The sequence below is a fragment of the Astatotilapia calliptera genome, chromosome 16, assembly GCF_900246225.1.
Source record: "Astatotilapia calliptera chromosome 16, fAstCal1.2, whole genome shotgun sequence".
Lineage (NCBI taxonomy): Eukaryota > Metazoa > Chordata > Actinopteri > Cichliformes > Cichlidae > Astatotilapia > Astatotilapia calliptera.
The window spans coordinates 24274997-24289004 of record NC_039317.1 but is presented as its reverse complement, the minus strand read 5'-3'; the positions used below and the strand labels follow the sequence as shown (position 1 = coordinate 24289004).

At 37.6% G+C, this 14008-nt stretch overlaps 1 protein-coding gene across 2 annotated transcripts; it reads left to right on the top strand.

Moving 5' to 3' along the window:
• The first annotated feature begins 509 nt into the window (after positions 1-509).
• stx19 (syntaxin 19) lies at positions 510-7478 on the top strand. 2 transcript variants are annotated; one of them, XM_026144876.1, is made up of 6 exons: positions 510-683; positions 2760-2909; positions 3584-3880; positions 4000-4236; positions 5390-5602; positions 6456-7478. In XM_026144876.1, the coding sequence occupies exons 3-6, from the start codon at positions 3659-3661 to the stop codon at positions 6690-6692; spliced, it is 909 nt and encodes a 302-aa protein (XP_026000661.1). In that variant the 5' UTR covers positions 510-683; positions 2760-2909; positions 3584-3658; the 3' UTR covers positions 6693-7478. The 2 variants fall into 2 exon arrangements, with proteins under 2 accessions (XP_026000661.1, XP_026000662.1); XM_026144877.1 differs by lacking the exon at positions 2760-2909.
• The last annotated feature ends 6530 nt before the right edge of the window (positions 7479-14008 follow it).

Genomic DNA, 14008 nt, shown 5'->3' with positions numbered 1-14008 from the left:
GCTTTGCACAGCGTGTTATGCTGCATAGCACAAAGTGACTGTGTCCCTTCTTGTGTTGAAAAGGCTCCTAGGTTTCAGGGAGCTTGTCAGTAGAAATCTGTCAAAAGTACTCAGCTGGGTTTGTTGGACTAATACCCAAAGACCATGAGGGCTTACCCCAGGAATCTGGACACTTCACAAAGAAATTAACTTAGCAAATCAAAAGCTCAACGCCCTAGCTGACACCCTAACCACAGTCCCCTTTGTTTGGTTTTAGCAGTGTACACAATACACTTCTGTTTGCTCTGCTCTATTTTCCTGCCCAGGAGTAAGCCTGAGGGTAGGGTTTGTGTGTTCTCTGTACTCACCATCCTGTCTCTCCCTCTTCACTTGTTTCTGTATGTAAGCAAATAAGCCTCCAGTCTGCGTTCCTATTGGCTTTACCCAGGACTTTCTCTAAAGAAGGGGAGGTCCTTGAAGCCAACTCAACCACACTTCCTCAAAACTTTCCTGTGAGGGTTTGCGAGTGTAACTGTCTTGATAGTGGCATAACTGTTGCAGTGTCGTTCTGATGACCATCCGGTAAATGTAAGGAGATCTAAAGGTGATCTGATATCATCAAAGACTGTTTGTCTTGGACTACATTCCTGGTGTGAAGGGTAATCCTACCAGGCAGCCTATGATGGAAAACTAACAACATTAAGGTAAAATACATCAAACGATTGTTATAGCCTCAGAACTTTGTTTCTAGAAACATACTATGATTTGTATTTGAAGGGCAAGAAAACGAGACTAAGAGAAAAAGAAGCTGAATGTCCGTGTATGTTCAGTGTGTTTATTTATTAATAGCAAGCACAACTCCAGCTAAAGAAAGAGAAAAAGTTGGACCAACTACTTTATCTGTTACATTGTAAATGAATTCTTTCAAGACCAGCTTACAACATACAATTGTCTGACCTAGGAAAAATAGGCTACAACAATTGAGAACTCCTCCTTCTCTACCTGCATTGAAATAGGAGAATGTCATCAGAAACACAGGAAAGGGAGGAGATGGATGGGTGGAAGGAAAATATTTGCTTCTTTCACAGACCAAAAATGTTTTCACAGAGTGAGACTGAACTCCTTGAATTAAGCTCTATTCTGTTCCAGGTTTTTAGGCTAAACACAGGAGAATGTGCTCTCAAATCCTTTGAGCAATTTTTTTAATCGGCTCTTCCATGCGGAGCAGGTGGGGAGAGCAAGAAAGAAAAAGAGAGAGGGAAAGAGTTCACCTCAAACTATACTTGTACATTCTTTGAACTCCTGTGAAGTTTATATAAGTTACAATGCACACTCACACACACATAGGATCTTTCCTGTTTGAAATCTATCCAGAAGTGGGATACTCTGTGATTTGAAACGCTCCATTCCCCCCCCACACAATTGTGTGCTTGCAAAAGATTATTTTACTGCCTCTAAAACTCAAATCCCTGTGTTGGCTAAAGCATTTTAAAAATGTTGGTATGACCATTTTAATGACAGAAATATGCAGTTGAGTGCACTTCATTGGTCAAAAGCATGTAGAAAATCTAAGTCAGTATCTCATGACTTCAATCAATATGCAGGAAACCAAAAAAACATCAAATTAAATGCTTTCTTTAACAATGTTTCTTGAGATATTGTTTTAATAAACTTCCAACTAAATAATCAGATGTTTATCCAAGTGACGTTATCTGTTCTCTGAATTATTTAGAATGCGACAACCTGGCGACAACCTTCTCCGTCTTCTGTTTTTGTTGTGTGTAGAGTTAAACACAAACAAGTCAGTTCCCATGGGAAAATGAGCTCAAGTCTGTTTGACTGATTCCACAGATAAACTTTTTCCCTGTTTTTCTTTCTTGTTTTTTATATATACAGTTAAAAATGCTCTGTACTAAGCAGAATCCCAATATGACTCATCATTTATACTCATCAGAACAAATAAAGTCATTACATACATACAGAGTCAACTGCAAGATTACAAGCTTTACCTACAAGTATTCTGTAAATATACTAAGGGAGGGATTTAGGTGGTTAGTGACAGCCTTTGTATGAAAACTTAAGGCCTTACATAATATATATATATATATATATATATATATATATATATATATATATATATATATATATATATATATATATATATATATATATATATATATATATATATATAATGCATCGATTAAACCACCACTACGTCTAGTTGGTTGGTCAGCAGCTGTTTGTCTGGAACTTCAAGTCCCACAGGATCTTAGCCCTGTTGTTCTCAACCACCTTTGGTGCTGTGTCCCATTGGGAGTTGGGGACTTCTAGTCTATATGTAGCACAGATCTTGCTAAACACTGTCTCAACCACTTGATTGTCCTTGTCAGTGTACACTGTCCCAACTTGCGTCTTACATCCTGTTGCATAGTCTTCAACTCGGGTTCTGTCAGCTGTGGCAGACTCCTGCTTCTATAGATCTGGTGCTTAGGGCTTGTTCTTGTGCTGCCATGATTAGAGTGTCTTGGTTGTCCTTTAGGCTGGCCTTTTCTAGCCACTAGTAGGATTTCTTGATGTCAGCCACTTTCTCTGTTGATGTATGCAGGGGCTTGGTTGTTCATGATAGTTCCTCCTCCTGTTCCTCGTTGCCATAGCCATCCTCTGAGTAGCTCATCTTGTGGACCATCTTCCTGAATTAACTGTGGATGCTTTGTGTTTCCTCTTGAATTATGGCTCTGAACCTCACTAATTCTTACCTTCTCTCTTCCCATTGCACTTAGAACTTCAGGCATTGGGTGCAGAACTCCATGCATTTTGAGAAGCCTCACACTTTTCCAATCTGAATGACGCCCCAATGCCCTTGCAGTAGATCCTGCGAGCTAATCGGCTAGTTCACTCCCGGCATACAGCTTGATGTCATCATATGGGAGGTGAGTGAGGGTCAATCCACCCCTGAATCTATGTCCATATTCACTTTTAGTGATGAGCTAAGTTGAGGCTTACACAGAACAAAAGCTGGGATAGCGCAGCCATCTTACAGCAACCTTATTTGTGCTGCCACGTATTCATGAAGTGGTCTTAGTGTCTTCAGACAGTAGGCTTGGATCATATAAGGGCCTAGTGCTGTCTAGCTCTTCACTGCGGATACTCATTGAATGTTCAGAGCACCAGTTATGGAATTTTTTTATAGTACAACTAAGAAAGAAAATATTTTTTAAAAATAAAAAATAAAAAATATTATTGTATTTCATATTTTAAAATCATCTAGTATTGACAGAAGTAAAAAGAGCTCATTGCCCATGACCCTATTGTCTCAGCTGTTTCCCTTTAGAATAATTGATACTCAAACCTCTTGATTTAGTGTCATTCTTAAAATTTAGAAACAATCCAGACATGAACTCTAAAAAAATATCCATATTAGAACTACAAAATGTTATTTCGTGCTTTTGGTGAAAAAAAGGGCATAGTCATAGACACTTTTTTTAAACTGATTGACACATTCTAGCTTTACTGTCAGTATTTCATACTTTTGTACTGTATATTTTGTTCTTATTTACTACAGTGTGTCAAAATGAATAATTTTTCTTTTATTTATTCTGTTCAGGATTTTCTCATCAGCACTGGCAAGATCTTTACATACTGTAATAACTTATAACTGTGAGAGGAGTGCTTTTTCATAATGAGAGACAGATTGGTGGAGTTGCAGCAGAAGGCTCAAGAGTTATCTGTGGTTGCAACTGAGAATACCAATCCTTTCTCAGTGGAGGATGATGATGACGACTCTGTGGCGTTTGGGGTCATAAAGCCACAAGCTGTGGTGTTTGAGGAGGAGCCAGTCATTCAGGACTTTCTGTCAGAGGTTGAGCATATACAAGATGACATTGCAGTGCTGGAAACAGAGGTAAAAATGACTAAACTAGACTTGCATTTAGCATTTGTTTATTTATTTATTACACGATATTTGCAGGATATTACTTACTATGTTATTAACGTGTGTTTCCAAATCTTACCTACAAACAGGTCCTTAAGTTCACTCAACAGCAAAAGACCATGGTGGCAACCATGCGTCGTTTTAGTGTGATGAAAAAAGAGAGCAGCATAACACGAGACATAAAGCTCAGGGCCGAAAGCCTCCACCGTCGTTTAGACAACCTTTCGAAACAGGTCCAGAAAACTATGGAGCAGCAGGGACCTACTGCTGCTTTAACGAGAATACAAAGCTCCCAACATGCAGCACTACTCCGCCGCTTCCAGCAGGTCTGGAGTATATTCTTACTATTTTTTTTTTCTTTTTGATATTTAACTCTTTCTTTCTTTTTTTCTTTCTTTGGTAGATTAGTTTGAAAAGAGTTAAAGTTTCACACACACAAACACACACACACATACACACACACACATATATATATATATATATATATATATATATATATATATATATATATATATATATATATATATATATATATATATATATATAAAACACCCAGCACGCCTGCGGGCGGTTTATCCTTCAAGCTCGGGTCCTCTACCAGAGGCCTGGGAGCTTGAGGGTCCTGCGCAGTATCTTAGCTGTTCCCAGGACTGCGCTCTTCTGGACAGAGATCTCCGATGTTGTTCCCGGGATCTGCTGGAGCCACTCGCCTAGCTTGGGAGTCACCGCACCTAGTGCTCCGATTACCACGGGGACCACCGTTACCTTCACCCTCCACATCCTCTCGAGCTCTTCTCTGAGCCCTTGGTATTTCTCCAGCTTCTCGTGTTCCTTCTTCCTGATATTGCTGTCATTCGGAACCGCTACATCGATCACTACGGCCGTCTTCTTCTGTTTGTCTACCACCACTATGTCCGGTTGGTTAGCCACCACCATTTTGTTCGTCTGTATCTGGAAGTCCCACAGGATCTTAGCTCGGTCATTATCCACCACCCTTGGGGGCATCTCCCATTTTGACCTCGGGACTTCCAGATTATACTCGGCACAGATGTTCCTGTACACTATGCCGGCCACTTGGTTATGGCGTTCCATGTATGCCTTGCCTGCTAGCATCTTGCACCCCGGCGGAAGGGGCTACATGAATAGGATGCGGGACCTATGGATTCTTCAATATATATATATATATATATATATATATATATATATATATATATATATATATATATATATATATATATATATATATATAAATATATGAATACATACATACATACATACATAAATAAATATATACATTTATCTGTATTTGATAACGTGAAAAGAAATGCAGTAAATGCACTGTGAACACTGTGAAAACTGTCACTGCACCGAAGACCATGTTTATGTTTTCTACTGATGATAAAAAACATGGGACTAAAACGTCTCTCATTCTTCATACACTGTCTTCCTCTTATTTCTTTTGGCTGTAATTATTTTCAGGTAATGCGAGAGTATAATGAAGGCCTGCTGACCAAGCAAGAGCGCTGTAAGCACTTCATTATCCGGCAGCTGGAGGTATCAGGAAAACCTGTAACAGAGGAGGAGGTGGATGAGATGGTGGCCACCGGAAATTGGGAGGTGTTCAACGAGAACCTGCTGAATGATGTCAGAATCACGCGGACACAATTATCTGAGATCGAACAGCGACACAAGGTAAGGGAAGCACAAGTAACTCACTGGACCAACACAAAGGTAACAATAGATTCTTGAAGGCACCTAAAACAACCAGCCATTCATGGCAAATAAACTAATTCAATGTTCTTTATTTGATAGAAATTTGCTCCTTGCTAAAGTTAGATATCCAGTCTGTTCATGCTGTGAATGTGAGAATCTTTAATAACAAAAATTAACAAGAGCGGTTTGAGAATGCATATGAGATAATATATCAATATTCAGCAATGCTAAACAATCCTTTAAAAGGCTCTTGGAAATAGATCTGGATCAACTGTGGAAGCTAATAACATTGAATCTGGCCCAAACCCAACCTCTGGTAAAATTTTCATGCAAATTCATTCGCTTTTTGATTAGCCCTGCTAACAAACAGTCAAACCTAAACAAACACATATCCTCTTTAAGGGAGGTAATAAAAAAGTGCCATTTTTAGCATGTTTTACAAATACACTACATCAGCTGACACAAATGGGTAAAGGAGCAGAAAAGGTTTGTACTGGTTGTTATTCTAGACATTTATCAGAGATTCGTGTAGACCTGGGACACCAGGTGAATAAAATTGACTCCTTGAGAATAGAAAGAAGTAGTGCTCTCTGTCCTAACAAACACCTTTACAGCCAGTGTTGAATACAGAGAGATGTGTTAGTGAAACAGGACATTAATCACTAAGTATATAAAAGTCATGAGAATGTTGAGCATTTTCCCATGCTCAGGTCATGGTCTTCCTCAGCCTGCTCCTTCATTGCGTCTTAAATCTTCTGGTCCTTTCTCCCATCATCTGACTAATGTCTCTCTTACCTGCAGTATTAATCCCACTATCCTTCTCCACCAACAGGAGTTGTTGAGCCTGGAGAACAATATGAAGGAGCTTCGGGACCTCTTCATGGACATTTTCATGCTGGTGGAGGAACAGGGGGTCTTTATTGAACACATTCAGACCAATGTAGAGATGACGCAGGATTACGTGGTTGCATCTAATGAGAAGTTTAAGGCAGCTGCCAGGTATAAGAAGAGGAACCCAATTCGACAGCTTTGCTGTTGCTGCTGCCCTCCATGGCGATGCTGCTTGTAATACATAGAATAATTAGAATCATAGCTTATTGGAAAACTGATTTTACTTCATTTTACCTGTTGGAAGTAAGTAACACTGGCTTTCAGTACCGCTAAAGTGACAGGAAAGGTACTGAACTTTTGGCTGTTGAACAGAGCAACAGTGAAGACAGATTCAACAGAGCATAGAAACCAATTAGGGGGAATGGGCCAGAATTGGTATGGGAGGCACCTATTTCATTCAAGAAGGTGTGAAGCGGCTGCTATTAGAAGAGACAGTTCTGTGAGTGCTACTCACCAACACTGTTGCTTACTGGAGACCTTCACTGTCATCTGACAGAGGTCGCAAACAAGGGGAGGCCACTGACTTTGCTACATCAGCAAGACTGATATCTCACCGTTTTTCTTTTTTTTTTTCCTTTTGTCATGCTACACGAACTCTTGATAATGACTTGTGGCTTGTTTTTAATACATTATCTGCACTTTAAAATGTCTTTTCTTTTGAGCACAAACATAAATTTACTTTAAGAGTGGCATTGAGCCATTAGATATTCATTCCAGTCTTGGTCCACATGCTGATGGAAAAAAGTTGTTTTACAATTAGTCATTAGTCTCATTTGCATTTCAAAGTAAGATCATTTTCAGTGAAAGAAAAAAGTAATTAATTTATGCACTTTCACATAGACGTATTCAAATAAAACTTTGAATAATGAGGCTTGATCAAAATATTTCTGCCATAATCACAAAACTGCAGGAAATCATCGAAGCCATTTGTGTAAAAATAAGAGCGAAAATTACATTTGAGGAAATTCATTAAATTCTTTATGTTTTGCATTTTGAGTGTTATCAATTCTTTTGGAACCGTTTCATTGTTCAGATGAATATTTTGCACCAATATGCATCATTATTAACCAGACTAATACACTACACAAAAGGGAACTGGTTTCAGAAAAGGAACCAAAGTATTACTGGGAATATGTTGACTGAAAAATAGAACCAGCAGACTCACACATGATGATAAGTAATGATCTTCTCTCCCCCATTTACTTAAGTTAACTGTATAATATTAACTAACAATCCCTGCTCATGACAAAGCCAAAAATAAGTGCTGCATTAATTCATTAATTAACTGCTGACCTTCCTCACTGGAACAGCTGAAACTCCTCTTTTTGTCTACAGTGCCAGTGATGTTCCTCAGTGAGTCATTGACCCGTGTTCTTGGGAATCCGGAACAACATACAGGTGAACTAGGTGTGTCAGAGCTAGCCTGGATAATCTGGTTTGTCTACTATCCCAGGATAGTTTCCACATAACAATCCCGCATTACTATAGGAATACTGTGTTAACACATAGCAGTTCACTTCAAACGCATGGTAAGATGACATGCCTTGGTCAAATAGTCTTCTGCTTAACTATATATTTAATTATATATATAGTTATATAGTGTTTATGTAGTGTTTAACAATAATATACATATAGTTAAACACTACAAGTATATTATAATTTTAACTCTAGCTGTAAATTAAGAATAAAATTTGATCAAGAAAATGTTAAAAAGTTACAATAATGACCTTTAAAATTTGTTTAGTAAATTACACATCTTTTTTTACAACATTCAAATGTAAAAAGATGTGTAATTTACAATTTACTTGTATTATACTGTTCCCTTAGATTTAGAAGGAGAACAGGGTGCGACATGTTTGATAGCTTCTTCTATCTGACTGAAAAAGTATTTTCCTTAATCTAATCTCGCGTGTTGTACATCAGCCTTTCCAATATTAAAAAGACATCTTGAAACCAAGACATTAATGCATGAAATACTTAAATTTAATCGTGTATATCAAATAACAATACACGACAGTGCATAGTTTACCCTTTTACACTGACATAGTGAGAAAAAATGAGACACTGCTGCAAATTGCAGGGTTACTGAACAGCAACAATGCCATCCAGTGTTCACTAAGATAATTACCAGTTTTTTAAAAAGTTATTACTTAATATGACAGGGCATGATGATGACATGACTGTGTAGTTATGAAAGTGCTGGAACAGCAAATAAACAGCAGACAGTTTTCTCCTAAAAGTGCAGAGATTTATTTTATAAATATTGGTGTGGGACTAGTAACACAAATATTACTCAGATTAGATGAACACTGCAAGGCAGTATCAAGATTCAGCTCAAACCATGATAAATACAAACAGTTGTCAGCAAAGCCTAGGAATAAAACACCTTTTTTTCTTGCATTGGTTCTATAACCAAACTGCAGAAGAATTGTGTTTTTGTGGTCTAAGTAAAAACTGTTCAATTAAAATGCAGATGTAAAATATCTGTGAGATATTTGCCATGACAAATGGAATAACCCCCTTTTGACTCTAAGTTAAATGAATGTATTCACACAGCATCAGTGATTGTGACACTTAAACTTTACTATTGTGAAACTTGTACAGTATCTTATACTACTCTATTACTCTAGTAGCCCATGACAACAGCAGACTGCTTGAGAGCAGTTATCAGTTCATAAATCTATGGACATCTATTCAGACTCACCAGGTTTTACCCAAAAGTCTGTTGTTTTTTCTTCCTCCTAGCAACAACTTGCTTCACATTCAAAAGGTTTCACTCTGTGGGAGCGGCTCTATTCAGCAAATATGTTCAGATGTTGAGAAGTTCCACTGTGGATTTATCTTGTTTACCCCCAACACTCAAGCCCTTATCCAATATTTCATCTGAAACCCTCTAGCCTGGAGCCAATGTAAAGTTTGTTCCTTTTAGCCAAATCAGATTTTCTTAGACAGTCGGTTTGCTTGGACCTGCTCCACCAGGCCTGCTCATACAGCTGTTATGAGAAGTCTGGACCTAAAAGCAAAATGTCCTTACTACCCACTTGTCCAAAGAAGGACACGTTTTTCACTAGTACAGTCTAACATATGAAGCAGCATTTTTGGGGTCCTAACCTCTTAAAGGTTTTTTTTTTTAGTTATTTTCAAATACCAGAAAATGCTGATGAAGGATAGGTCATACTTATGGTTTCTCATTTAACCTCCTAGGACCTGGTGTCCACATATGTGGACATCACATTTTTGTTTATTTAGACCCAAATACTCAATTTTGCTCTACAAGGGCCAGATATCCACTTATGAGGACATTATACTACCACTGTTCTATCAAAATTTTAAACGAATATCCTCATTTGTGGCTCTCATTTTTCTTAGAAACAAAAATTGGGTAAAAAAAAATCTGGTAATTTTTTGTTTTTACATTCATCGGGCCTCAATATGCCCAAATATCAAAGAGAAATTAAAAATGCATGCTGCGGAAGAGTTCGGGTCTTAGGAGGTTAATGCTCATGCAGTTCTCAGTGTGGTACATTTGCATGCTACCTATTCATGCTACCTATTTGTCTTTGATGTAAATATATAAAAATTGTGTATGTTTCTGTTCTGTGTCTTATGTACTGTTTGTTTGTATATGTGTCTTTCTTGCTGCTGTTACACCCAAATTTCCCCTTGTGGGACAAGGATTCTTCTTCTTCTTCTTCTTCAATTTAGTACCACATATTCATTGTGAATAACTTTACTCAATTGCCCAACGGCCCATCAGTCACGTCTGATTTAACAATAATGTGAATAGTGTTCATGGGAATTTACAATGCAGATGACTGCTGACAGGGTTGCAGTGACGTCTGTTTGTGGTTATGTACTGTACATATTTCTTCTGTCTGCCCTGTCAGTCACAACATTGATCCCAAAGACTTTCTCCAAATGTCTGTAGAACATCAAAGCAGCCCTCCGGTGAGTAACACCAGCTGTGGTTATAGAGAGCTGACATTACTTTACTGCCTGGTTTTATCACACCCATCAAAATCTGAGCACGGAGATATCAGTGCCCTCAGAAACACATAAATCACAAAGAAACTGCAGTGTCAGAGTGGCACCTCCTTTGGAAATGAGTATGGTTAATAATTTCATAGCAGTGCTGTTTGGTTTCTCTGATCAGAAGGCAATGTCCAGTTTCTGATAAATTTGCACTATTTCTTGACCATATTTTATACCTTTTATGTGTGATGAAAATGAAGTCAGCATTATTGTTGGTTTGAAACAGGGCTGCTTTTAGCCAGTTATCACGATGTACTTGGAAAAATAATAGGTGAGCAACTCGGAAGGTATGTGTTACCTTAGCCCAGAGAAAAGAGCCCATTTCTCAAGGTACAACTTTGCACAATGCCCCAAAAATGCACTAGTTAAACACTAATTCTCTCCATGCATTTCATTGTGTGATTTTTCGTAAGCAGTGTGTGAGCAGTCTGAGGCATCAGATTTAATTCTGTGCGGCAGATGAGTTCGGCTTCAGGGATCTTATGTTACTTGACCGTAATGGGAAGTAGTGAGCAGTGAGCAACTTTGGAAACAGAGTGTATGGTTCATACCCAATCAGTTAAATGGTAATGGTGTTTCCTTTCCTGTTTTCTCTCTCCTTTTTAAACTTTTGATTGGGTGGGAAAGACACACAATGAGCCCCTGTCCATAGCTCTGTCCAAAGCTGTTGCCAGCCTAGGTTTGAAACAGGAAATGAACAATGCTTTGTTTGGCCACTGAGGTGCTCCAGTCTTCTTTAGTCTAATATAGTCTTTATACATGGTTTGCCTCAATCATATTTATAACAAGAGTTGAGGGAAATGTCATAGTGTTCTCACAGAGATATTTTTAGGGTAGGTCAGTCTTCATTAAAAAAATGAAACTGAAATTGTTTGAAAGAACATAATCTTAATATATAATTAAATTTTAAGGATGGGCTCCTGGTTTTCAGGTGACATTTCAGTTTTAGTTCTGGCCATCAACTTTTGATACACATCAAATATGATATAAAAAAAAAACCCTGAAAATATCCTAACTGAACCAAAGGAAAATAAAATCATTGGTGCTTTAAAGATTACAACCATTTGTAATAAGTATCAGACAGAGTAGTTATGATCAGTGTTGGTCAAGTTACTTGAAAAAAGTAATCAGTAACTAATTACTGATTACTTCCCCAAAAAAGTAATCCCATTACTTTACTGATTACTTATTTTCAAAAGTAATTAATTACTTAGTTACTTAGTTACTTTTTAAAAACACGATTTACAACCTGAAGAGGTGATAAAGCGATAGATCTTTCAGCCCAATTCTACTTTTTCTGCATAATCCATCATACAAAATGTAATCAAATGGAAAAGTCTCTTTTTTTTAACTTGTTTTATCAGTTTTAATATTTTAACTTTATGCATCAAGCAAAAATTTCATTATATGCAACATTCTCTGACTTGAATAAATTAGTTTAACATTTAAACCTATTTTCTACACATTCCAGCACATAAAATAAAATATTTTTTTGTGTTTACACTCAGTCTTTCAAATATATGCAAGTAAAACACTATTTTCACCTGTAAAGCAGGACTGCAGTAGGCGGAGGTTTACCCTGGTGCAGGTGTGCCGCGGTCAGTTGAAGAATCCGCGAGTTTCTCTGTGAATTTCCCATTACGTCGTTGCGCACTTGGTGCTTGCTTGGAAGTTTAGGGTTTTTTTTCGCTGTAAAAAGAAGTTTTCTTCACACGCACGATGGACGCTAATGTTTTTGTCACTTTTTATGGAATCAAACTCAAAGTAAGGTCAGTACTTCCACGCTTTAAACGCTGCACGCTCATACTCTCTCCCACAATCGATATGTGATCCATTGTTGATCTGCACACAGCTGTTGTCACTAACGGCGCACTCGCTTACGTCACTGTCACTGTCTCGCAAATAATCACAGTTTTAGTAACGCAGTAATGCAGCTTTCCTACGGGAAAGTAACGGTAATCTAATTACCGTTTTTGCAATAGTAATCCCTTACTTTACTCGTTACTTGAAAAAAGTAATCAGATTACAGTAACGCGTTACAAGTAACGCGTTACTGCCCATCTCTGGTTATGATAGTAGTGAGGTACAAAGTTATAAAATCCAAGCAATGGTTTTGTTAATACAGATAGTAGTTAGATAATATAAGAACAGTACTTTACAGGATTGAGATCAGTTATTTTTCAACAAGATCTAGAGAGAATGTATACACAGCAAAATCTCCAGTGTTAATTTAACACTGGAGATTTTGCTGTGTAACAATGTATAGAAGATCAAACCTTCTGTCCATGATAATGATAAAACGTTTTTTTTTTGTTTAAGTAAAATCAAAGGGCTGTTCTTTCTAGATGCATTTTGTTTATGTTAGATATTTTACATTGACCTTATATTGACTGACATAATATCTATTCCTTCAGAGTCAGTGGCTGCATGAATAGGTATTCAGACACTTTCCTTTCATACCGTGCTATCATTCCTAAAGAGTATAAGCAAGTCCATAATATAATGGATAACGTGAGCCATCTGCTCATGCAATGTCATAATTTGTCATTGCACATTAAAGACTTTTGAGTAGAAAAAACATTATTTCTTAAATCTATTGCTCTGGTAAATATTAGATATAATTGAGAGTGAGAATGTTGGAAGGCCAATAAGACATTAGCCTCTATGTACTTTGTAACTTCGCATAATTTTTGTCACTTTTACACCTCTCAAAAGTTGTTTGTGCTCTTCTTTGTGCGTACTTATTCTAATCTCTTATAATAATTTCTTAAGATGCAAAGGTAAGCTATGGTAGCCCGAGATTTATAAGCCAGCTAATGTCAAAAGTTTACTCTTATATATATTACCAAACATAAGATAAATGTCCCAACTTAAATCTTTTCTCACAGTGATATATGAGCTTCAGTAATAAGAGCTTTGAGAAGGTCAGAACTTGATTTCCTTCTGTGAGCCATCTGTGACGATCCTATGCAGATACAACAAATGGTGATGCTCACATCTGTGTGTATCTGCTGCAGTGGCTTAAAAGATATTTTCATCTTCTTGACAGGTGTGTGGATCGCCACATGTGAAACTTGTGTAAAACAAAGGGAAGCAAGTATAGTACGTGTCACATGGTATCGCTTTTATGGCCACTGTTCTTTGCAGTGATGGGAGAAAGTAAACTGTAACTGTAAATCCACACTGGGATCCTGGCATTGTATCAGCTCCCCAATAAGAGTAATAATGTTTGAAATGGTCGTTGTATGAATGTTTATGCTTGGTTTGATCTTTGTGTATTTTCTGCTCCTCCAGAGATACTCAGCACGCTACACTCAGATTCCTTTGGCTTGGGTTCAATCAAGATTTTTCCTCCAGAATTTTCCTATTCCTCTTGACATATGGCGTTATGATATTGACAGATGTGTGTGATATGGGAAGACGCGAGAAAGCTTTCAGCAGGGGTGACGCATGTTCCAAGCC

Excerpts from the sequence above, each read along its gene's own strand:
- stx19 (XM_026144877.1), top strand. The coding sequence starts at position 3,659 with ATGAGAGACAGATTGGTGGAGTTGCAGCAGAAGGCTCAAGAGTTATCT. Across the intron at positions 3,881-3,999 it reads TTGCAGTGCTGGAAACAGAG|GTCCTTAAGTTCACTCAACA; the intron begins GTAAAAATGACT and ends ACCTACAAACAG. Across the intron at positions 5,603-6,455 it reads AGATCGAACAGCGACACAAG|GAGTTGTTGAGCCTGGAGAA; the intron begins GTAAGGGAAGCA and ends CTCCACCAACAG.